This window comes from Rhinopithecus bieti, unplaced genomic scaffold (assembly GCF_001698545.2).
Source record: "Rhinopithecus bieti isolate Rb0 unplaced genomic scaffold, ASM169854v2 scaffold_5273, whole genome shotgun sequence".
NCBI classification, from domain to species: domain Eukaryota; kingdom Metazoa; phylum Chordata; class Mammalia; order Primates; family Cercopithecidae; genus Rhinopithecus; species Rhinopithecus bieti.
Genome location: NW_016805057.1, coordinates 1,996,016 through 2,019,593, shown reverse-complemented (window position 1 = coordinate 2,019,593; position 23,578 = coordinate 1,996,016). Strand labels below are relative to the sequence as shown.

Genomic DNA, 23,578 nt, shown 5'->3' with positions numbered 1-23,578 from the left:
GAGGTGGGGGCGGGGCCGGGCGGGTAGCGGCGCAGGGTCCGGCCTCCCTGCTCCCGGCCCGCCCCTTCTGCGGGGTCCTGCAGAGTGTGGGCTGAGAGCTGGGCTCAGGGCGGCGCGGTCCCTTGGCGTCCTCGTGGGCGGAGAGGGCCCTGGTTGGTCGTGGCCCCTCTGGGAGTGGCCGCCTGGCTACCAGGGAGGTGCAGAGGAGCCCTCCTCCCCGCCGGGAGACAGCTGAGCCTTGTCCCAGGGAAAGATGGAAAGCCTCATCCTTAGGAGCCAGTGAAGTGACACAGAGCCTGGAACCTAGTATGTTCTCCACCGTTTGTTGAATGACTGAATGAATGAATCAATGGTTAAATGGAGGCCACTTTTCATCTCCTCCTCCCAGACTCCACTCCTGTTTTCTCTCCCCAGCAGACTTGCACCAGGATCAGGTTTCTTTCCAGACCCTTTGTTAGGGTTTCCATGGAGATGTTGAAAGGGCTCAAAATGGGGAGTGAGATTTGGACCCACATTCTCTCCAGCCTCCTTTTTCTCTTTTACCTCTCTTCCAGTGAAACCTCCCTCAGCCCCTAGGCTAAAGTCTAAGGGCAGCATTACTACTCCTTCCACTCGGTGAATTCAGACTCATTCTGATGGTGTAACTTTAGAGACCAGTTTATTGTCAGGCGTTCGGTGGCCTTAGAACTGTAAATTGAAGGTTTGTAACTGGACTTTTAAGTAAAACCTGTGCCTTACACTCAGGAGTTTCTTTTAGCAAAGCAGATTATCTTCAACAGAAAATGCAAGGCCTGTGACTTTGGACATTCATACCATGAGTCGCATGGGTAGTTTGGCGAAGTTGGCCTCCAAGTATATGAGCAAAGGCGCCTGGGATCTGTTACCCCATACAGTTAAGTGGAAATCCAGCCGAAGCTTGGAGTTGGGCTGGGAAAGCTTGCAGATTTGATGAATCAATTCCTTTTAGCCAAAGAAACTATACTGGTTTGATTAACTAAGCAAAAAGCTAGATCTGTAATCACCACGCCAGAATTCTTGCAAAACCAAGCAGTATTATGGTAGAGAAACTCTAGGATCAAACTCAACTCTACTCAGAGCTTTATACACAATCTAGACCTAAGTAATCCTGAAAATTCTCTCATTTAGGAATTAGATCACTTAGTTGTGATTAGGGCAGCAAATGTCAAGATGCCATCAAATTGGAACCATTTTGTCACATTGATTTATGTTTTCCCTGTTTTTACTGAAGAAAAAAAAAATGGCTGCCCAGGTTGACATTGAGAAGCAACTTCTAATTGATGTTAAGGCATGCAGGGTTTTATATCCCTAAGAGATCAATCCTTCCTTCTCAAGGGATCAGACCTGCTAACTGACACGGTGAAAAATAACTAGTCATGTGGCTCTTTTTCATGAACTAAAAAAACAGAGTTCAGTTGTCAGATCTCAGTTGACAGCTTATCTGATTACAAAAGTAAGAAGAAAACAAGAACTAATTTCTAAGGCTGTTTTATCCATTAGGTTCTGTAGACTCAGTGTCTGCCACCTCAAGTTCTTCCAAAAGACTAGAAAACGTTTGGGACCCAGACAAAAATTATTGGCTCCAAAATAAAAGAAGAAAATGGAAAAATTGGGAAAACACTGTTTAAATACCTAGAAAAGGTACCAGTCACCTGCCATTCAACTCAATGTCCAGAGCTACATTTAAATTATATTTAATGTTCAGTATGAGTTCATGTTAATATGCTCTGATATGTCATGGGATGGCCCCCAAGAAACTCTCATAGTGCCTTGCACCTATAAGAGTTTTTAAATGGCCCGGCTAAATTTGTAATGAAAGGTTTCCAGACCAAGTCGCAATCAATGTTTGCTTTGCATTGGTTGGGGGGATTTTGGTTAACTTTATTGTAAATAGATTATTATCCAATAGAAAAATGAAATTTTCTTTCAAAGAGAAACTTGATAAATCCTAAATCTCATTTTCTTAATTACAAGTCAAATATGATTATACTTTGTTAAAAGTAACTTGCAAAAGATCACTATTCAGGATGAAATTCATTAAACGGGAACATATGTATAGATTCCAACTGAAAATTCAGACTAATTATTCAGAAATAAACTTGTTTAATTGTATGCAGATGCTTCAGTATTTTATTATTAGCTAGTAGCTTACGGATAAATTAATATTATTCTCCCAGATAGCAGACTAATCCAAGAAACAAGGCCGGGCACGGTGGCTCATGCCTCTAATCCCAGCACTTTGGGAGGCCGAGGTGGACGGATCACCTGAGGTCAGGAGTTCGAAACCAGCCTGGCTGACATGGTGCAACCCTGTCTCTACTAAAAATACAAAAATTAGCCAGGCATGGTAGCAGCTACTCGGGAGGCTGAGGCACGAGAATCGCTTGAACCCAGGAGGCAGAGTTTGCAGTTAGCCAAGATCGTGCCACCGCACTCCAGCCTGGGTGACAGGGCAAGACTCTGTCAAAAAAAGAAAGAAAGAAAGAAACAGAGAAATGGAATAATCATTTTGTGATTATACAGTAGTAACTTCTCCAGAATAAAGGGAGAATTTAAATTTCAGAGTTCTGAGTTACCCTACTGGTATCTTAATCACAGGGAAAGCCATTCGCTGACATTTTTTGGAGCCTCAAGAAGTAGCTAACTCATGTTTGGAATAAACCATGTCATTTGCAGAACTGCTACTAGTTTTCCCCACCTTTTCCAGCCATAGAGTCAGGTTTATGTGAATTGTCCCAATGGGATTGTGCTGGGCACCCCTTCTAAAAAGCAGTCACCCAAAGCTGTCAAAAAAAGATATATGGGTACTCTGATCAGCCAAAGTCCCCAAATAATGTTGATTCCCTGGAGAATGTCATCCAAAAGATTTTTGTGTTATATGCTCCAAGCTCTACATGCTGATCATCTGTTTTTTCTGCATATGAAAAATAAAGGACTCTATTTGGTATCTGTCCTGGGCAAATAATTCATTATAGGCTCCTGAATTCACTTATTAGCTTTGCTGGAAATAGAGATAAAATGAATTTTTTTATATAGCATTAGTGGCACAACAGCAACAGAATAGATGTCTGGACAACTGTGACAAGTTCCTGGGTAGGTGGTGGAAGAGGGTGGGAAGGGCGAATGTCACACTTTGTTGAGGTAGCTTTATGAATGTTGTTTACCGGATCTGATCTTGGCCTGACTTTAAGGGCCCAAAAATGGCACAGTTACCTTACACAATTATTAAAGACTGATTTTGTCCTCATCTGATTAAGAGCAGCCGCTGATTCCTCTGCAGTGTGATTTGCCGGCATGTAAGTGGTGGTAGATACAGGCTTAGTCAAAGACAGAGAAGTGAATGTCTTAATCCTTAGTCAAAGTCTACCTGCAGTTGACACTTTAATCCGTATTTCTCGTGTAGGAGAGATACAGGGATAATCCTACACCAATTAGGAAGTATTACTAAAAAGACAATATCCTTCCTAGAACCTGCATTTACTCTGCCTAACCTAAGAAATCTTATTTAATGAAACTTTTATGTTTATTTGTTCTTCAATGAACGTTTATTATCTCCTATGTTTAACTTCTGTGCCAGACATTTCTATACATTACTACATGAACAAGACATAGTCCCTGCCCTTGTGGGGTCTACAGTCTCACAGAGAGACAGATATTAAACACACTATCACAGGAATAAATATAGACCTAAAAACTGTGGCACATGTTATCAAGAAAAAGTATATGGCCATACAAGTGACAAGTAGACCCAAGTGAGGTAAAAGAGAAGGGCTCTTTGGTAAGCTGAAAACTAAAGAACTGTTGCCTTTATCGATGATAAAATGAATTCCTTTTTGAGAAGCCAGTTTATATTTACATTAGCCTAGAACTTAATTTTATATCTAAATACAACACATCATAGATCTTGCAGAACTTAATTTTATATCTAAATACAACACATCATAGATCTTGCAGTTTTAATATATGATAAATTTTCTAGGAAAGCAACTACAATGAAAATCAGAGGAAGATTATCCTTTTTTAAAGAAATTTTTATTAGAAACATTACTAAAACTTGTTCAACATTTCAAAAACTTACATCCTTGATGATAGCACCACTCATTTTTTTTGGAAACACTATTACATACCTTCAGTCTGAATGTCAAGCTGTCATATGTGTATGGATATGAACACACTTTTTAGCCCATATTTTACAATGTTGAATATAATGTTTAAATATCAACAACATTTAATTGAAATCTGGAATTGGGTTTTATGATATCAACCACAAATCAATACTTGTGAACGTTCCACTCTACCAACACGTTTTTCTTTGTGTGTTTTGCCTGTGAATTCTTTAATGTATATTGAATGCAGCCTATTTTTCAAGCTAATCAGAAAATAATTAGTGAGTTATTTGGTTTTTTTTTTTTTCAGTCTCCTATTCTATTTGAGAAGTTTACTTCTTTTCTGATGCATCTCTCAGAAAATATTTGTTGTTCTGATTGATTTGGGTTTAAGGACCAAGCCCCACCTGCACATAGACCTGGAGGTGTTTTGTCTGTGCTTTTGGTTTGAAAAAAGCAGGAGGTCTGTAGGGCTTCATTCATGCAGTTTTGACAGTCACCTTCTGCTTGCCAGAGAATTCAGAGACCTCTCCCAATTGCAAGCTTTATTAAGGCTTAGGAGTTTTATTACAAAATACTGCTTCACTCATAACCATTCACAATTGCTGTGGTGCTTCTATTGTTCCAAGGATTTCCACTGTACTGACTTCCTAATTTGGGGGTATGTAAAAGGTTTTGAGAAAATGTCTGTGATCTCTGATCCTGCTTGGAATTCACAGATGCAAAAACTAAATATCGAATCTGTTAATGGAAAACACCCAAGCTTTGTAATGAGGCAGACCTACATTTGAATCCCAGCTCTTGCTCAAGTTAACAAACTTTGAACCTCAGTTTCTCAACTCCAGAATGGAAATAATAATACTTGCCAGAAATAATGAATGCAGACTGCCTAGTATAGTGCCTGGCACAGAGCATACCTTCAGCAGATGCAAAGTTATTATTAATATCATTTTGGTTCCTAAATCACCATATTGGTTTATGTATTCATACCATATCTGTCCCCAGTTACAGTTCACTGAGTTACAGGGATGTTAATAAGGTTATTGATGAATTTTTGCAAACCTATCTCAATCCTTTTAATGGACTTCATCCATCTATATCTGTCCACTGAGGGATTGAAACCAAGTCTGTCTCATTCACAGTAGAATCCCTAGCACCTAGCACAATGCCTAGTGATACTCAAAGAAATGTTTCTTGAGTCAATGAACCTAATCTTACTTTTTCCCATTCCCTTTTAGAGGCCGCAAGAGGAGAAATATCCTGTGGGACCATGGCTGTTGGCACTGTTTGTTTTTGTTGTCTGTGGCTCAGGTATGGGAGTTTCACTGAACTTATATCCCATGTTCTCCGCTGGACTTTGAAAAACATGTTTTCTTCACAAAGCAAATAGATGAAAAACATATTGGTCTGGGATTCAAGTTTACCACTGCCTTAAACCTTAATCTTAATGGGTTTTGATTTAGTTTCTATTCCAAATTTAGGTAGAGACAGAATTGATACACTATCAAATCCTAATCATAAAATGATTACACTGAGTAAAGCAGCTGTATACACTGTAGAGGTCAGTAAAGTCTTTTTGTGCAGACATAGCCTTAAAAGGGCATTAGAACAGAAGCTGAAACACCTGTCTGCCTGTGATAAACCCACATTCCAGAGAAAGGGAGAGGCCTTGTGCCTTATGAGAAAGTTCTCCAGGACTCCTAGATACAACTGAGCCTTTGACCCAAGGCTTAAGGTATGGGTCACCTGATACTGTAAGGTGGCGAGTTGAGAGCTTTACTTAGACACATGCAGATACACAAACACACACACACACAAATGCAGGGAAGATGAGCAGAAGCATTGTATCATTGTTTCTAGTTACATGCTGAACTAGCCTTGACATGGTTCCTGATCCCCATATGTTGGGTCTCAGAAATCCTTGTGAGTGTAGGTCACTTTTTCTAACCACACAGCATATGCCTTTAGGGATTCCCACCCTCCGTCAGCTCACTGTTACTGAGGGCAGGAAGGCAGGAGGTCCACATCTTCCTGCTCAGGCTTAGGCCTCCCAGCAAGACAGCCTCTGCCCCAGTGACAGGAGAAGCCCATGACTAAAGATGAATCATGCATTCAAACCTGAAATCATGAAAATTTTTTAAAAAATTTAAGATGGATCAGTTCCGTTTATCTTCAAGAGACCACTCTTCCAAAGAAGCAGAAACTCTTAGGAGGAAGGAAGGATCCAAAGTACTTGGCATTATTGTTGCTTGTGGCTCAAATATTTGAAAGATGATTTGTCATTCCAAGATGAGAAAATCTTCCAAAGAAACACAATTCTACTCTATTCCCAAAGAAGTATCCTTAAGGACGTCTTTTAAACAGCTGTTTACCCAATCCCTGTTTGAATACTTCTGAGGATGGGGTGCTCACTTCTTCAAAAGCCCATTCCATTTCTGCACAGCTGGAATTCTATTAGAAATGTCTCTCCTGTTTTAAATTACGCTATGCTCCTTCTCAGTTGTTCAGATTTTAATTCCTAGGATAACACAGAATAGACTCGTTCTTCTCTAAGCACCTTGAATCATCAGATATTTTAAAGATGACTGCCTGGTGACTTCTTCTGCAAACTAAGCTTCCCTAATTCTCTCAACCTTGCCTCATAAGATGTGGTTTCTAGACTCCTCTTCTGGATCTGCTCAATGACTTTCTTAAAGTATAGCATCTGGCAGCGCATGCCTGTAATCCCAGTTACTCGGGAGGCAGAGATTGCCATGAGCCAGGGATCGCACCACAGGCACGGTGGCTCACAGCTGTAATCCCAGCACTTTGGGAGGCTGAGGCGGGGAGGATCACGAGGTCTGGAGTTCGAGATCATCCTGGCCAACATGGTGAAACCCTGTCTCTACTAAAAATACAAAAAATGAGCTGGGCGTGGTGGCACGCACCTGTAATCCCTGCTACTTAGGAGGCTGAGGCAGGAGAATCTCTTGAACCACTGAGTCGGAGCTTGCAGTGAGCCAAGATCACACCACTGCACTCCTTCCTGGGCGACCGAGCGAGACTTCGTCTCAATTTAAAAAAAAAAAAAAAAAAGTGTAGCATGTACAACTGCAGAAGGTGGTCTAGAAGCAGTGCGACCACCACAGAGGCAGTAGGATTGTCACTGCTCTTGATTTTGCTCACCACTCTGCCTCTATTAATGTGACCCAGCCTTGCAGTTACTTTTTAACAGTTGCAGCACATCCTTGACTCACTTCTAGCTGACGGCCAGCCAGGTGCCACCCAGCTCTTCCTTACATAAACTTCCTACAACCCTGGAGACACATCTACATACCCCTTTATCCCAAAGTCTCTCCTGTCTCCATCACGTATTATTTTATTTTACTCATGGCCCTCATCAGCAGTTGCAGTTATTTAGTTTACTTACTTATGTTCATTTCCCTCCAGTAGGATATAAGCTCAGGGGAGGCAGTGTTTATTTTTCATTTAATTTGTAGGTCCTAGTTTAGTATTTAGCACATAGCACTCAGGATGGATGGATGGATGGATGGATAAAGCCAGATATTCCTCATACTGTAGATATCTAGTTGACCTTTTTTGAGACCTAATATAAAACTTTATTACTTTTTTATATTCTCAAAGAAGAATGATTACTTCTATTAAAATTTCATTGTTGGTTATCATTTATCTTTTAATGCCATGTCCATAAAGTTCAGAAACATAGATGAGCATGTATAATAAATGAATTATTACATTATAATATATAATATGGTCAGTGACATTACATGAGATATTCATGTATTGTCCTTCATTAGTAATGCATAAGTCCAAGCACCGTGCACACTTGCAATGAATATGGTACGTTAATGCAGTATTTCCATCAATACCTACATATTCATCTGTGATGCATTGCCTCAGATGATCTGTCTCTGGTATTCAACTAAGAACAAAATAAAAACAAAGCTATGCCTTTATCATACCACAGGAAAATCAAGATAATAAACCTGTACAAAAAAGTTAGCTATGTTTTCAGGCTGTATGACCAGTCTGTAGGTTATCAGACCTTGAACTTTGAACCTCTCATCTACTTACCCTTTTCTCCCAATGTTATGGTCTCTGAAAGTATATTTTTCTTCCAAGTCACTGATAAAAGTCTAGACTTGGAGAAACACACAGAACACAATTAGAGATAACCTCTTTCAGGTTGACTTTGAGCCTCTAAGCAAAACTCATTCAAGCAATCATCATGTCTTGAGGGTCCCCTCTGTGCCTGGCACTGTGCTGGGCTTTGGAAATACAATCCCGTTTGGGTGCTTGCAGGCATTGGGAGAGGCAGATAAGGAAACTGTCAGTTGCAGCCCAGGGAAAGCACACTGCGATAGTGACAGCAGAGTTTACAGGGTGCTTGGCCAGCATGGATAAGGAACTTCTAAATCGTACTCAGCAGAAGAGAAAGTTTCCAAGGGGAGGTGCTGTTTAAGCGGAGTCTTGAAGAACAGACAGCCAGACAAAGGGTGTAAGGAAGGTGACTCTGCATGGGAACACTATGTGGCGGTGGCATGGTGGCTTCAGAGAATGTGCTGGGCTCAAGAATATAAGGTGCTCCGAATGGCCAAAGCCTACTCTCAGGCATCCCTGAGCCCAGTGACCATGCCACCTGTATTGTCAAGGGTCTAAGTAGAGAAAGATGTATATAGGCTTCAAGATACACTGTGGCCTTCTCCAGTCTGCCCCCTTAGGCAGCTTATAAGCGAGAAAGCCAGTAGAGTCATTTGGCCTGGCTTATTCCTCTCAAACCCGTGCCAACTCTCAAAACCCATCTCTTCCTTTTTGAAGGGCTTAAAAAACTATTATATGGCCTAAACTTTTGCCTGGCTTACCAGCCCATACAGGAGGACCTGTATCTTTCCCTCTTGGGTAAATTGGAACATTTGCTAACAAGCATCTTTTGGAACTCTCCTGGTCTCCAGCGGTTTCCCAGGGATTAAGTACATTAGCTCTGCCTCTCTGGAGGTTTGTGCAGGGCCATGGGATGTGAGCCTGCAGGGCCTGGAGATTTGGATGAAAGGGCCTGAGAGGACCCACTCTTATTGCGATACCACAGCCCCTGCCCTTAGTGCTTAGGGCTCTTTTTGTTTTGTTTTGTTTTGTTTTGTTTTGTTTTGTTTGTTTTTTTTTTGAGACAGAGTCTCGCTCTCACCAGGCTGGAGTGCAGTGGCGCAATCTTGGCCCACTGCCACCTCCACCTCCCAGGTTCAAGTGATTCTCCTGCCTCAGCCTCCTGAGTAGCTGAAACTATAGGCGCCCGCCACCATGCCCAGCTAATTTTTTTTATTTTTTATTTTTTGTTTTTTTTCAGTAGGGACGGGGTTTCACCATGTTGGCCAGGATGGTCTTGATCTCTTGAGCTCATGATCCGCCCGCCTAGGCCTCCCAGAGTGCTAGGATTATAGGCATGAGCCACTGCGCCCAGCCGCCCAGGGCTCTTTTAATGATGCTGATTTAAAGCTTTCTGGTTATAAAGCTATTTTGCTTTTATGGAGAGGTTAGACATGAAACGAGACTTGAGCCATCTTACTTTCTCTGTCTTCTGTTAACATGCTATCATGATCCCTAAGCAATGGGCCTCATGCCTTTTTTAATCAAAACTAAAAATAATTACCACCACTGTTTTTTTTTTTTTTTTTCTTGCCAACTTTAGCAATTTTTTTGTAAGCCTCAGCTCAAGTCGGGCACAGTTCTCACAGAAATGTGTCACTCTTCTCAGCTTGTCCTTGGTACCGTGCCCTTCCTTCTATCTTTGTACACGTCCCTTTCTAAACAGAACATGTCATGAGAAACACAATAGCTCCTTTAGATCCGTCCCTGTTGCCACTTCTCTGGGATTAGTCACGATTCATTTCATCTTGCAGAGCCGACTATTCCCTCTTGAGTTTCTCCCGTGTTAGGGTCACAGGCCGTAAGTGCCTACCCATCTTTTCTCTACATTTAAAAGAATGTGCAGTCCTCAAGTCTAGCCCATTTGTCAGCTGCTTTGCTTTAGGTAATGAGCTTTCTGGTAGGTGCTAGGATAGTTGAAGCCCTCATCAGTGGTCTGTCTCACCTCTGTTCCAGCTTTGTAATCTGAAATAGGAAAATTCCCTGCATCTCACGTCTGCCTAGCTGTTTGCAGTATGCACACCTGCACCTGCACACCTGCCCTGGCCTGCAACACTCAGGCCAAATGCACTGGAGTGTCTTGTAGGATGTCCACATCTCTGCAGACAGGCCCTTTTCCTATTCCTTTCTATTAGCTCTCCTTTGAACAAGATACACCCCTATGCCAGGCTCAAGTTCCATTTCACCAAGTTCCAGTGGGACCTTGGAGGTCATGTGGCCTTTCTTTGAGTTCATGTGGTTGGTTACTCTTATTTTGTATGTTTTTATACAGACGCTAAGGAAAAAGGCGAAATCTTCTAATATTAATAAAGGCGTTGATCATTTATGTAAGTCTCTTGAAAGTCTCACTTGCTTTCATTACCTTACTCTATTAACCCACTTTTCTCATTGATGATTGGTTGGGCAAAGTGCTCTTTTTAGAAATAGTGCCAGTGTACCTAGGGTAAATAAATATTCAGGTCAAGCAGACAGTAACGAATGCACATTTTATCTGTTTTTCTGGTTGTCTTCTGGGAAAGAGTTAGGACTGGTAAGAAGCTGGCATTTAAGTATGTGCTCACTTATTGGTCACCCTTTCTCCATATTATGTGGAAAAACAGCTTAACAAGCCTGTAAAAAGTCTACAGGACCCCTTTCTTATAGAGAGTCGGGAGTCACTGCGATCACTTGCCTCCTGTTTCTCAGCTTCTCTCCTGTGGCTTCCTCCTCCTCTGCATGTGCTTTTCATGCCTGCCATCCTAGTAAGAGCAAGATAATGAAAAGGAAGGAATGAGGACTGGGAGAGTAGTGAAGGGACACCGTCCAGGCACCCAGAGACCCCTGGCATAAACACGCACTCAGGGAGTGCCACCCCTCATTGCAAAGCCAGATGGGAGCAACAGACCTCCCGGAGCTGCCCCACGCCCCCACTCAGATCCAAGCACAGCCCAGCCCTGTTCTGTCTTAGGCACTTGGTGGAAACCTCTAATACATTGCCCTGGTGAGAGGGAGTTTGGGGAGGTTATCTAAATACACCCTCTTCAGAATAAGCAAATTTCTACTTCCCATGATTGCAAAAGTTCTCTTAGGCAAGGGACTGCTTTGAAAACTGACCAGTTGGCACTCAGAATAGGAGGCCTCTGAAGGGAGGATAGTTTCAGGATCTGCCAGATGTCAGCTCCGAGCCTAGATTCACTCTTGTCAGCTGAATGACCTTGGACAAGGTATTTACTCTTGTTATTGATTCCCTTATCAAGAAAATGGGGATAATGAGCAGCCTTTCCAAGGTGTCCTGGCGTTGAGTGGCTCTGGAGATCTAAGTGCAGGCCCATAGCAAGCTCAAAGCCTGCAGCTACAGTCACCACCACCTCTGTCCTTGTAACCCTCATGGGAAACAGTGGTACCACGGGACTCTCGGTTGTGCTGTGGGGTGCTTCAACTCACACACACCTTTCATCCTTCCAGGCTGTACATTCAGTTGCAGACTCGACCTCTCACATGGGTCTCAGTCTCTCAGCAAGCCATGGGCCCTGCCTCTTCACTCCACAGATGAGTGGGAGCAATGTAAGTGATAACACTTTGGGTGCATGAGACTGTTTTCCCACATGATAAAGCGTCAGGTCTTCCCCACAGAGGGAGAAGGAACACCAACATGCAGACCACAATCAGTGAAAAGCAGTTTGTCCTTTAATTTGAATATCAGGAAAAAAAAATGTGAGTTTCATTTCCTTAAAGCAACCCCAATCCACCACTCTTTTGCTGTAAAAGTTATCTTTATGAGATACAAAAGCTTTGGGAATAGTATATTCTTCTGAGACGTGGTATTATCCAATTAGAACATCTCAGGGCTATATCTCGTTTCATTTTGGTTAATTTGATAACCAGTTTTTTTTTTCTTTTTTGAGACAGAGTCTCACTGTTGCCCAGGTGGAGTGCATTGCCACCATCTTAGCTCACTGCAACCTCCGCCTCCTGGGTTCAAGTGATTCTCCTGTCTCAGTTTCCCAAGTAGCTGGGATTACAGCCATATGCCACCATGCCCAGCTAATTTTTGTGTTTTTAGTAGAGACAGGGTTTCACCCTGTTGTTGAGGCTGGTCTCAAACTCCTGGCCTCAAGTGATCCACCCTCCTCGGCCTCCCAAAGTGCTGGGATTACAGGTGTGAGCCACCGCACCCAGACAGTTTTATTAATATATAGATTATGTAAGAAATCAAAAACCCATTTCTTAATCAATACCTGTTATGAGTCTGCTGAGATTATTAACCCAAATAGGCCATAAACTTCTTGTCAAACCTTAGCCTGGATTTTGTTTTGCTTGAGCCTGTTTAACTGGCTGGATTTGTCTCTACTTAATCTACTAGGACCCGGATCAACATCGAAGGCCAAGGGATTTCAGTGCCCTCATAAGAGACTTTGCCCTTTTTTTCTCTCTCCTTTTAATAAACGTATTATCTTCCATTTCTGCAGGCAGTGGGGCCTCTTTCCAGGTAAGCAGCTCATCCTGGCTCTGCCAGTCCCGGGTTTTGAAACCTGCCTCTTTGGAGAGCTGTTTGAGAGCTTCTGAAGAATGCTTGCTTTTATCTCAAGACTCAGAGGCAAGCATTAGCTGGAACGTCTGTCTGAGACTGTTCCCCACAAAGATACTGTCACACAGATAGGTCAACTGCTATCTTCTCAAGGCACTTGCAGACCTGACACGCTTCCCCAGCCCATTCATGGACCTAGTCACTGCTGTTTGTGCTCCGAGCCCTCTCCTCTGGGTGTTTTCTTTCCCTTTTGCCCCCAGCTCTTGCATGAGCCTTACTGAGAAGGACTCTCAGGCTATACCAATGCTTAGTGGGAAAGTGGGCTGCAGTTAATTGGTAATGTCTGTCCTGAACACCGTATGGCTGACAGCGCCACGTTCTCATCTTTGCTATCCTTAGCCTAAACTTTTTATAAGGTTATTGCCACAGTATTCACAAGATAACTGTCTTCGACATTTCCAACTTTCCTCTTTGACCAGAATGCCTCTTGGACTTGGTGAAATGAGGTCTTTTCCTTAATATGCTACCTGCTTGGGTAATTTTATTTAGAGTCTGCCTATACTTGTTTCTTGTGATCTTACAGTATTATTTACCCTTTCTGAGTTCTTGGGTGTGATACCCTATGTTGACAGGATGCAGTAATCTGAGATGGCACTCTTTGCAATGCAGTGGTATTTCTCTCTGTCCTGATGCCTCAGTAATAGTTTCAGGCAGCATCAATGGAGTCACCATCTAATTCCCATCATCCTTTGACTGTCAGAGAGAAACTCTTAAATACCAACCATGCCCCAGTTCCCTCCCTCAGACTATTTCTTCCTCATGTATTCCTAATTTCAATTTTATTTCTCTTTCTCTGGCCAACCCTGATATTCATTTCCTAATGAGAGATTATGAGAATTTTAATGGTGACTAAAGCCTGGCTATTCTTGAAACTGACAAATGTTTATTTCCCATCAAAGGGAAGCCTCTGGGGTAACAGGATTAACTAGTGACTGTTATTTTCTTCACTGTTTCCTATAGTTTCCAAATTTGTCAGTCAGCATATATTACGTTTATAAGCAAAAAAAAATGTGTTTTAAAAAAAATCTAGACTAGTGGTTTTTGGTCTTTTTTTTTTTTTTTTTTTTTAAAGCTGCAGAACTTTGTTTAAATCTCAGAGAGAAATAAATGAAAGAGCAGCTGTTCTGGTTGAAGTGAAGCCTGTGTATGTTTCTGTTTGCATTTGTGTGTGTGTTTGTATATGTGGGTTTTTTGTGTGTGTTTGTTTCCATGTCTGTATTTTTGAATGTGTGTGTGTTAGTGTGTTCATGAATGTGTTCATATGTATATGCATGCATATGCATGCTTGCATGTGTGTGTGTGTGTATAGTATACCTCCCTATGTTGCTGGATATTATGACTTTCTCATCCCCAGAAGGGAGCACACATCTGGACTCTCTTTGCCCATCAAATAGGAAATTGTGCCTGGCTCCAGGGCTGGCCTCTGTTATTGCAGTTAATGCCTTTCAACAAAGAGCCTGCGAGGTTTATCAGGCACCATCCGTTGGGAGTCGCTCCGCCATTTCTGGGCAGGGACATTCCTTTCATCTGTCAGTTAACAGGCGGCACTTTCCCCCTGTATTCTCCAGGGCCTCTGCCTGCTGCGTGGCGGGGGAGGGGAGAGAGATCATGTCACAGACAGGTCCTTTTTCAGGACAGCATTTTCAGAACAGATGTGAAGAGGTGATTCTCTGAGATGTCCTTGGGAGGGCCTGAATCCTCCCGTTCTCCCATCCTTGTGTTTTGGATGGTCCAGGTCTCTCCCTGTATGAGTGTGCTGGAGGCCTCTCCATTTCTGGAAGGACCACACCCAAACTTTCCCCAGGACTGGCTGTTTTGTTAAGGATGGTGTGGAAGAAGAAAAATACAAGTCACAAACATGCCAGGGACATATGAGAGGCCAGAGACATTCTTTTCAGTGCTCTCTCTTCCCACTCCCTGTGTGGCCACCAGTTTTGTGGCAAACTGTCTTTGAGCCCAAAGGTTGAGGAGTCAGAATGGAGCCTTTTGCAACAACTAAGAAACATTTCTCTGTGAACTGTTAGCTGCTCTCTGAAATCTTTTGGGCACACAAAATTTGAGGAAGGTATGTATTTTGTGGTGTACTGGGTGAAAGCCACCACCTTAGCATGTGCACATGCCATAGTGGGGAAGTTAACATGGTTGCTAAGAGCTACAGCTTCAGGGCCAGAGTTTGTGGGTTTGAAACCACCTACTAGCTATGTAGCCTTGTCTAAGATACTTACACCGAATCTAAGCCTCAGTTCTTCTCTTCTTAAAAGAGAATGGTACTGGTTCCTAACTCCTGGGACCCTTAGGACTGTTAATCCCGAGGATTAACTGAGGCAATGCATGTGGAATGTTTAGTGGAGTGAGAGTGTTGGCTTTATAAGTGTTTGCTGTTCTTGTAATTATGTTTATGGTCTGGCTCACACTGCCTTCCCACCTCTCCATCTCCCTGGGAAGGTCCTCACCAAAGCTCTGAATGCTTAAGAGGGAAGAAATAAAATTTTGCCTATTTTGATAGCTTTGCTTTTTGATGGTGAGAAAATTTGTAGTGGGTGAACATAGCACTGAGATATTGAGGAACCTCCATGAGCCAAGACCAGCGGCCCCTGGATAGGTAAAGGATAGGGTTTGTAAACCAGAGAGTCAGTGGTGTCACCTCTGCAGGGATAGCTAGAACTTCTCTAAGTCTAGAAAGAGTTATTTATAAACTAGCCCATGAGGGTGAGCAAGATCTGTTTGTTCAACTGTTTTGACTACCATTTATTGAGGACTGACTTCTTGTAATGCCAGGCCCTACACATACATCTTCTCCCTTGGTCACACAGTCCCTGCAAAGATGCCATTACACTCATTTTTCCAGATCACGAAACTGAGGCTCATAGAAGAAATTGGCCAATGTCCCATAGCTAAAAAGTGAGAGAGCTAGTCCCCAAATCTAGTTCTTTCAGACTCTAAAACCCATCTGTTTTCCATTACCCTGCATTCCCTCTCTCTTACGGTTTCCCTGAAAGTTCTATGAAGCAAAAGTTTTCCACCAATTTAGGCCTTTAGCACATGACTGTGTATTGAAAACGCTCCTGCTAAAACATCCCCTATTTTCCTGCCAGAAAAGTGTGTTTTCCAGAGGTTCCTGATGTGCAGCCATCCTGGTTCTTGCTCCCAGATGGAGAAAGACCTGACCCAGCCACAGGCTACCTCTTGGTTGGGCCACCGGTGTCCCCACTCACCCCCCGGACACTTGCTCCAGGACAGACTTGAATTCGCCATATTTGCAGGTCAACCACATAAACTGGCCTTTCCTGCAGACTGCCAGAACTTTCTCAAAACTGTGACATCCAGAGGGAGTCACCGCCACCCAGGACCGGCAAGTGGGATGTTTAAGGAACTGGCCGGCCCCGGAAGAAAGACTGAGGCCATTCATCTGCTCTGGAGTTCATCCTCAGGATCTGAGAGGCACAGCCTGGAGAAGACATCTCATCAGCCATCGGCTCCCTTAAGGTGACCTGCGGCCTTCTTTGTGCCCTGGGGGCATTTGGGCTTGTGTAGAAGCTCTCTCTCAGAAACTCTTTCTGCTATTTTAATGTGGATAGAAAGCTTTACATTCTTCGCTAATAACATCTGGGTTTTAATAGCATCTTGTTGCCCTCGCCTGTCTCTGGCATCTCTCTTTTTTCCCTCTTCTCCATCTCTAGAGAAGCCACCAGAAAATGGCATCTTGCTTTTGACTTTCTTTGTGCTGATTATTTTAGAGAACTTAATGATCCACTTTGCAATGTCTTGTCTCCTAACATTTCAGCTTGTTTCTCAGAGGGCCCATACTTTGCTTTCTACCAGCTCTTTCATCATTTTCATTTTCTTAAATGAAAACTAAGCAAAACGGTATGATTTCTACATTGTCTTCTTCTCCTAAAGGATATTCTTCCAGCCTCTCTTAATCTCTCTTCTCAGCAACTCCCTTGATCTCCTTTATCATCGATTTATTGTCAATAAAAGTGGCTTTAGGAAGCCTCCTGTTATCTGGCAGGGTTCCAGCTTTCTGACACTTTCCTATGGGACCCACTTGTTATGTCATCCCTGTGTCCTTCTGGCACTCCCTCTTAGCTGGGGAGGGTCAGTCTCCAGGGTGAGAGTGGGCTGGGATGGCCCATTCTCAGGCCTTTAGGGGTTTATGGTCTTGTACTTCCACTTTGGAGACTGAGCTTTAGAGACATTTGGATCTAAAAGCAGCCATTTGATGCTGACTCTTTGGGTTTGCAGAGTAGTCATTTGAGGTTTTTAAAATGTATTTTCTTCTGTGCTTTTTGCAATCATTCACTTTTCAGTAATTCAATAATATTTACAGAGGACCTACTTTGTGCCATCCCTGGTCCCTATTATCCTGGAGCTTGTAGTCTAATGGCAAAGAAAGATGAGTTAATCAAGTAATCACACCAAAACACTTTCAATTCAGCCATGAAACTGTACAATTTCGGCCATGAAACTATGTAAAGGAGAGGCACATGGGGCTATGAAATCATATAATGCAAAGGACTGGTGTACTCTCAGGTAAGTGGTTCTCAAAGTGTGGTCCCTGGACTGGCATCTCAACATCCCCTGTGAACTTGTTAGAAACACAGATTCTCAGTCCCTTAACTCCAGGGCTTGGGGAGAAGGTGTCCAGCATTTGCGTTTTAACCTGTCCACAAGAGACTGTGATGTGTGCTCAAGTCTGAGAACCTCTGCTCCAGGTGATCAAAGAAGGCTTCTCTGAAGACATTAACATTTGGTTGATGAAGGAAAGTAGGGAATAGGGTAGGGTAGAAGTATTTCAGACAGAAAGAATGGCATGTGTAAAAGCCCTGTGGTCTCACTCCTGTAATCCCAGCACTTTGGGAGGCCGAGGCAGATGGATCATGAGATCAAGAAATCAACACCATCCTGGCCAACACAGTGAAACCCTGTCTCTACTAAAAATACAAAAAAATTAACTCAGTATGCTGGTGCGTGCCTGTAGTCCCAGCTACGCAGGAGGCTGAGGCTGGAGAATCGCTTGAACCCGGAAGGCAGAAGTTGCAGTGAGCCGAGATCGTGCTACTGCACTCTAGGCTAGTGACAGAGCAAGACTCCATCTCAAAAACAAAAACAAAAAACAAAACAAAAAAAAGCCCTGTGGTGAGAACAGGGAGCTTTTGAAAATATGAGGGAGTGCCCCAAGCAAGGAGAAGAGTGATATAAGGTGAGTCTGACAGGTCTGGACAGGGGCCAGGATGTGCAGGTCATGGAGGCCTCATCAGGGATTGGGCAACGAGAAGCTTTTGATGTGCAGTAAACACGGGAGTGACAATATATTATTTGCTTTTATTGAAAGGATAATTCTAGCTACAGTATGGAGAAAGGATGGAAGAAGAACAAGAGTCGAGCACTGGGAGGGCCTCACTAGGGTCTTGGGGAGAATGGTGGTAACTCGGACTAGGGTGGCTTCTGAGGAATGGAAAGAAGGGTGCATAATCACAAGATTCCCAGGTAAAATCCACAGATCTTGGTTATCAATTGGAGGTGTCAGAAAGGACTGTGGTGTTTTGAGTCTACATGCGAGATGGAATATAATGATGCCAGTTTTAGCAGTGGGACGAGATCATGAGAAGGCCCTGTTGAGTCCGAGGTACCTCTGAGCCACCCAGGTGCAAATACCAACTAGATAGTGGAAGGTGTGCTGGAGCTCAGAGAAGTCAGGGCTGGAGATACACATTTGTGCATCATCAACAGCTAGGTGGCAATTAAAACTGTGGGCTGGGAGGCATTGCCTAAGGAGGAAGAATGTAATGAGAAGAAAGCTAGTAACGTTCATTGCAGAATGTCAGCGCCCATGTTTAATGGTCAAGTGGATTGTTTCCTCTAAAATAAGCTTAGAGGAAAGAGCCAAGAGAAGGAGGAAAACTAGAACCTAGAAGACCATGGTTTCACAGAGGCCGAGGGAAGAGAGTTTCCAACAGGAAGTGCCCAGCAGGAGTGAGTAGGGGGTAAGGCAAGAGAAGGTGGAAGAACGCCTGTTACACTAAGCGACTCAAAAGTCATTTGTGACTTTAGCAAAAGATGTTCAATGGAGGGAAGAGAGCAGAAGCTAAAATGAAGTGGATTGACGCGAGAATAGCAGGTAAGAGAGTGCAGAAAGTGAGCATAGACGGCTCTTTAGAAATGGTTGTGAAGAGGAAGAGAGGGCCCTGTGGATGGGGATGTGGAGTCAGGCACATAGCTCTGGTGTGTGTGATTTTGCAGTGGGAGTGCTCCTAGCATGTTAAAGCCTAAAGACTTCGTTGAAAGGGGGAGGTTGAAAAAAGAGAAATGGGATCATCTAAGGTTACCAAGGGCCAGGATCCTTGACACAGGTAGGAGGATGCAGAGGCTTCATGGGTCTCGTAGCTCCTGCTCTCGCCTGGACTTTTCTGAACCTCTGGGACCTGCCCACGCCCTGATCGCCTGCCCTGGAATGCCTGCTGTCCCTCCCTTTCTTGGCATCTCTCCTCCCCGCTGTCTCGCCTGCCCACAGTTCCTCTCCTGCAGCCTGCTCTGCTGTTTTCTCAGCTTTGTTCACCCACTGTTAAGTTATTAACTTGTCAGGGTCTAGACTCCCCGCTTCCTTTCCCTCTTTTGAACTCACTGCTGGCTCCCTTCCCATTTGCCGCCTCAGAAAGTCAGCATTTGGAAGGCGGAGGTTACTCTGCAGGTCAGTATTGGCAGGTACACAGGATTACAGTTAATATAATTAGTATAAGATGTGTACGTTTTCTTAAAGACCATGATACAACTGAAAAAGAAATAATAAACACAACCATCTCTCTGTTATCTTGTGGAGGTAAATGGTGAACTTAAAAAATAGACTTTATTCAAAGTAGTGTCTCCGAGAAGGTTCATCTGTGAACATGTTAAGGATCGCTGGACTCTTACATGTTAATTCATGGATTCAATTATGATCAGGAATGATCCTCAGTTTTTAAAGCAAACTCAAAGAACTAGATACGTTGTTTTAACATCAGTGTCGCTGTTCTGAGACATACAAACTTTATCTTAGATTTTTTTAAATTTTTTTAATTTTAATTTTTTTTTTTTTTTTTTTTAGACAGTCGTGCTCTGTTGCCCAGGCTGGAGTACAGTGACGCAATCTCTGCTCACTGCAACCTCCACCTCCCGGGTTCAAGCGATTCTCCTGCCTCCCAAGTAGCTGGCACTACCACACCCAGCTAATTTTGTACTTTTAGTAGAGACGGGGTTTCACCACGTTGGCCAGGATGGTCTCCATCTCTTGACCTCGTGATCTGCCCACCTTGGCCTCCCAAAGTGCTGGGATTACAGGCATGAGCCACCGCACCTGCCCTGTCTTAGATTCTTTGGAGAGATTTGTAACAGTTCCTTAAAAAAGAATTGCGTGGTTTCTTATTATTACCTAGAACTTTTGAAGTTATGAATTAATTTAATATGGGGGCTATATGGATTAAGACACTGATGGTTTCCTATTTGTTGACTTACATCCTGCTGATAATTTTTTGTCTAAGGGCAAGAGTAAGTAAGAAGTAATATTTTTGAGCATCTACTTATGTCATCATATTTATTCCTTGCCATCCTTTGAGGTACTTAATATCCACAGTTTTACAGGTAGAGAAAGTAGGCTCAGAACTGTGTAGTAATTTCCCAAAGTTCACAGCTTTGTAGGGTGGCAGATAGTGCTAAGCGCTGGTCTGCACGCTGGGACACGGAGAAGCAGCAGTTGTTGAAGTCACGGTAACAGTGATGATTGCAGTAGCTACCAGGCACCGAGTCCTCCATGTGTGAGGACCCTTCCCATATGTCATGTGGTTTAATCCCTATGACAGCCCTGCAGGGCCATGATCCTCATTTTACAGAACAGGAAGCAGCCTCAAAGAGGTTAATTATTTGTCCAGTCACACAGCTTTTCAGCAAAGAGCTGATATTCAACCCAATTCCATCTGATCCGGACTTTCTGCTCTAAAGTCAACTTGTTTGTCAGGATTAGCAATAGTTCCCTGATCACAAGAACAAAGTCTGAGGCATGGTAGATGTAATTTTTTTTTTCTAATGTTGAATATACAGCTGCTTCCTGGCATTCCCATTGAGCCACAATGCAGAATGTTTATCTAATTTTTACTCCTTGTGAGCCTTGGTGGGGAGGAAAGGAACATCAGATATTTCCGCAAGCTTATAAATTGTTATAGGGTACTTTCTCTTCCATCTACCAACAGCCCCTGTTAAGACCCGCCCAAGAACCCAAAGTTAGCTAAGAAAACATCTGAGCACATCCAGAATTAAGTATCACAAGTTGTTGAACCAACACCTTCACCATATCTACAGATGAATCCCTGACACTCACATGGAGCTGATTTACTCTGATTTGACTCATAATTCTAACAGTTTCTGTTTTCAGCTTAGTCTGTAGCAACAAAATAATAGTAGAGGGCCCACTGCAGATGGGTATAGTAATACCAGAGATGAGAAGAAAGAGACCCAAAAAATGATCAGAAGCAGAAATGAGAGCCCAGAAGTGCAGCTGAGCAGAAGCATTTCAGTGTGAGATCAAACGCTGCCTCCTCTGTAGCCAGATCACAGCACATCTCATCGGTTACTGGTTTTCATTATGGTGACACAGAACATTCATGGAAAGTTGGCATTGAAATATGTTGGTATCTATAATTCAGAAAGGTAGTGATGATGGGTGCAGTGGTTTTAGGGGAAAAAAGCCAAAAAATGCATTCGTGTTTGTCTACCCTTGAAACTCAGCTGTCCAAGAACAATTCCCCAAGGTTCTGTGCATCGTTTCTCTTTGTATCCTTGAAGTGCAGTGTCTGATACATAGGATGTGCTCACTGATGCCGGATGATGAAACGTTGAATGACTTGTATCCTAGGGTTCTGGATAACTCTGTTTTACCGTGGATCCTGGATGTATTCCAGGATGACTTTATGAAGGCGAGAAGGGGTAAGACCCCTGAGAGCTCAGTGTTTATTCTGTTTTTACACATGGTTAGATGAGATAATACCCACCCTCCTTAAAAAAAAAAAAAAAAAATTCAATCCATGGTAGTTACTCTTATCATTACTGTCATCTTTGTCAACACTGACCAAGGTTGCTCACGGGGAAGATGTGAAAAGAAGTTGGGATCTTCCTCTCCTGGGACACATTTGAAACCCAATAGCTGGAAGCAGGCCGAAGCTATGTTACCAGCTCTCATCCACATGGGCAGGGGTCCCAGGAGTTCTCTGTGGGCTTACAGGCTACCCAGCCCCTTGACAACCCCAGTTATTAAATATTGAGCCCTGAATAAATCAGTGCTACTCTCCATGAGAGACAGCTGCCTTTCAGAGAGTTCCATGTAGTGGGAAGATACGCACGCATGGAGGGTTCTGGGCAGCCAGAGGCCGGGCCCTGTGGGCTGCTCAGAGCACCTGGTCTGCCTTCCCAGCACAGGGCTGATTGTTTTACAGGTCACAGCCGTTTTGAAAAGGCAGACCCACTGACCTGTTTAATGAGTGCAGTTTCTGCACGAAAGCCCATATCCCTCTCCCAGGCAGCCCCAGAACTTTGCTGGGGAAGGGGGCCAAATCTCCTCTCAATGCCTGAGGGATTTCTGGCCTTAACTGCTGGTGGAATTAGCAGGAGTTATCTATAAATCCCTGAGGCATCCATCAGCCGACTGAGCGAGGCTGCCTTTTTAAAGAAGTTCACTGACCTCTTGTTAACTTAACTCCTTGTTAGGAAATATCTAATCAGCTGCGAGCTAACACGTCAGGGCCCAGGGGTCTGCAGCAGCCGGGCTCACTGTGGGCGGTTTCCAGCTGTGTGCAGTCTGGTGTCTGAGCTGTTGTGTTTTCCTCTTGCAGCTATCTTTCAGATCATTCAGAGCATAAGGATGGGCATGTGAGAAGGCCAGGGCTATTTGACACCACCTCCCTCCCACTGGAGAGGGGAGGACCACGGAAGCGGTCAGCCGGTTTCTGCGGGAAGCAAGCAGGCCACGCGGAATAGAAAACATCGCTCCCCCACTTGTTCCCTGATCACTTCATCGTGGATGTCAGACCAAATCGCCTTCTCACAGGACATCTTGGTGCATCCGTGTTCTCAAGCGGAAAGGACATTTTGCTTTTCTGTTGGCAGGATTAGTAGCCACGCGGGTCGTCCGCAGCAGTGCTGTCTTTTTGGCTTTTCCCTTGGTTTCACTAATGCGTGCATGTGGCCCTCTGAACGATCACTGGTTTACTTTCTATAGATACAATCTCTCCCCCATTGAGAATTGGTTTTACAAATAAATGCCTTCGTTCAACCTTATACCATGTGTGGGTTATAGTGAGAAAACGAAAGTGAAGAAAATAGCAGAATAGCTCAAGGAAGGTTGGGAGGTGGAGAGACTTGGTTATGCAGTTGGAGGAGGGGCAGGGAATCTGTGAGAGGAACCACAGCTAGATTTACTCAGGAAGTCCCCGGCCAGACCCTCAAGATATTTGCCTGAATGAAGCCCTGGGCAGTTCTAATGACCTTGCATTTTCTACACATTTAATTCTTCTTTTTTTTTTTTTTTCAATATTTTTATCTCGTCTTGTTTGTTCTTCTCTTTTTCAGTTCAGAAAAGGCATGTGCAATGTATGCGAAGGTCCGATTAGTCTTTATCTCCTCTGTAGTCTGCCTTGGAGCTTAGCACAGAGCAGACGTCCCAGGCCTCTTGGTGAGAACCCTCCAACCCCAGGGCCCAGCCTCAGCCACTCCAGAGCTCTGG

The 23,578-nt window shown here is 43.5% G+C and overlaps 1 protein-coding gene across 4 annotated transcripts in view; it reads left to right on the top strand.

Annotated features, from left to right (window-relative positions):
* Positions 1–23,133, top strand: part of SERP2 (stress associated endoplasmic reticulum protein family member 2) — a 25,907-nt gene extending 2,774 nt beyond the window's left edge. Inside the window, exons 3-6 of one of the 4 annotated variants that reach the window (XM_017871001.1) lie at positions 5,363–5,435; positions 11,709–11,807; positions 16,095–16,317; positions 22,689–23,133. In XM_017871001.1, the coding sequence (XP_017726490.1) occupies positions 5,363–5,435; positions 11,709–11,807; positions 16,095–16,317; positions 22,689–22,833 (540 nt within the window). In that variant the 3' untranslated portion in view covers positions 22,834–23,133. Of the gene's footprint in view, positions 1–5,362; positions 5,436–11,708; positions 11,808–12,712; positions 12,733–15,926; positions 16,046–16,094; positions 16,318–22,688 lie in introns of those variants that run through there. The other 3 variants (XM_017871004.1, XM_017871003.1, XM_017871002.1) reach the window with 3 other exon arrangements.
* Positions 23,134–23,578: the final 445 nt, after the last annotated feature.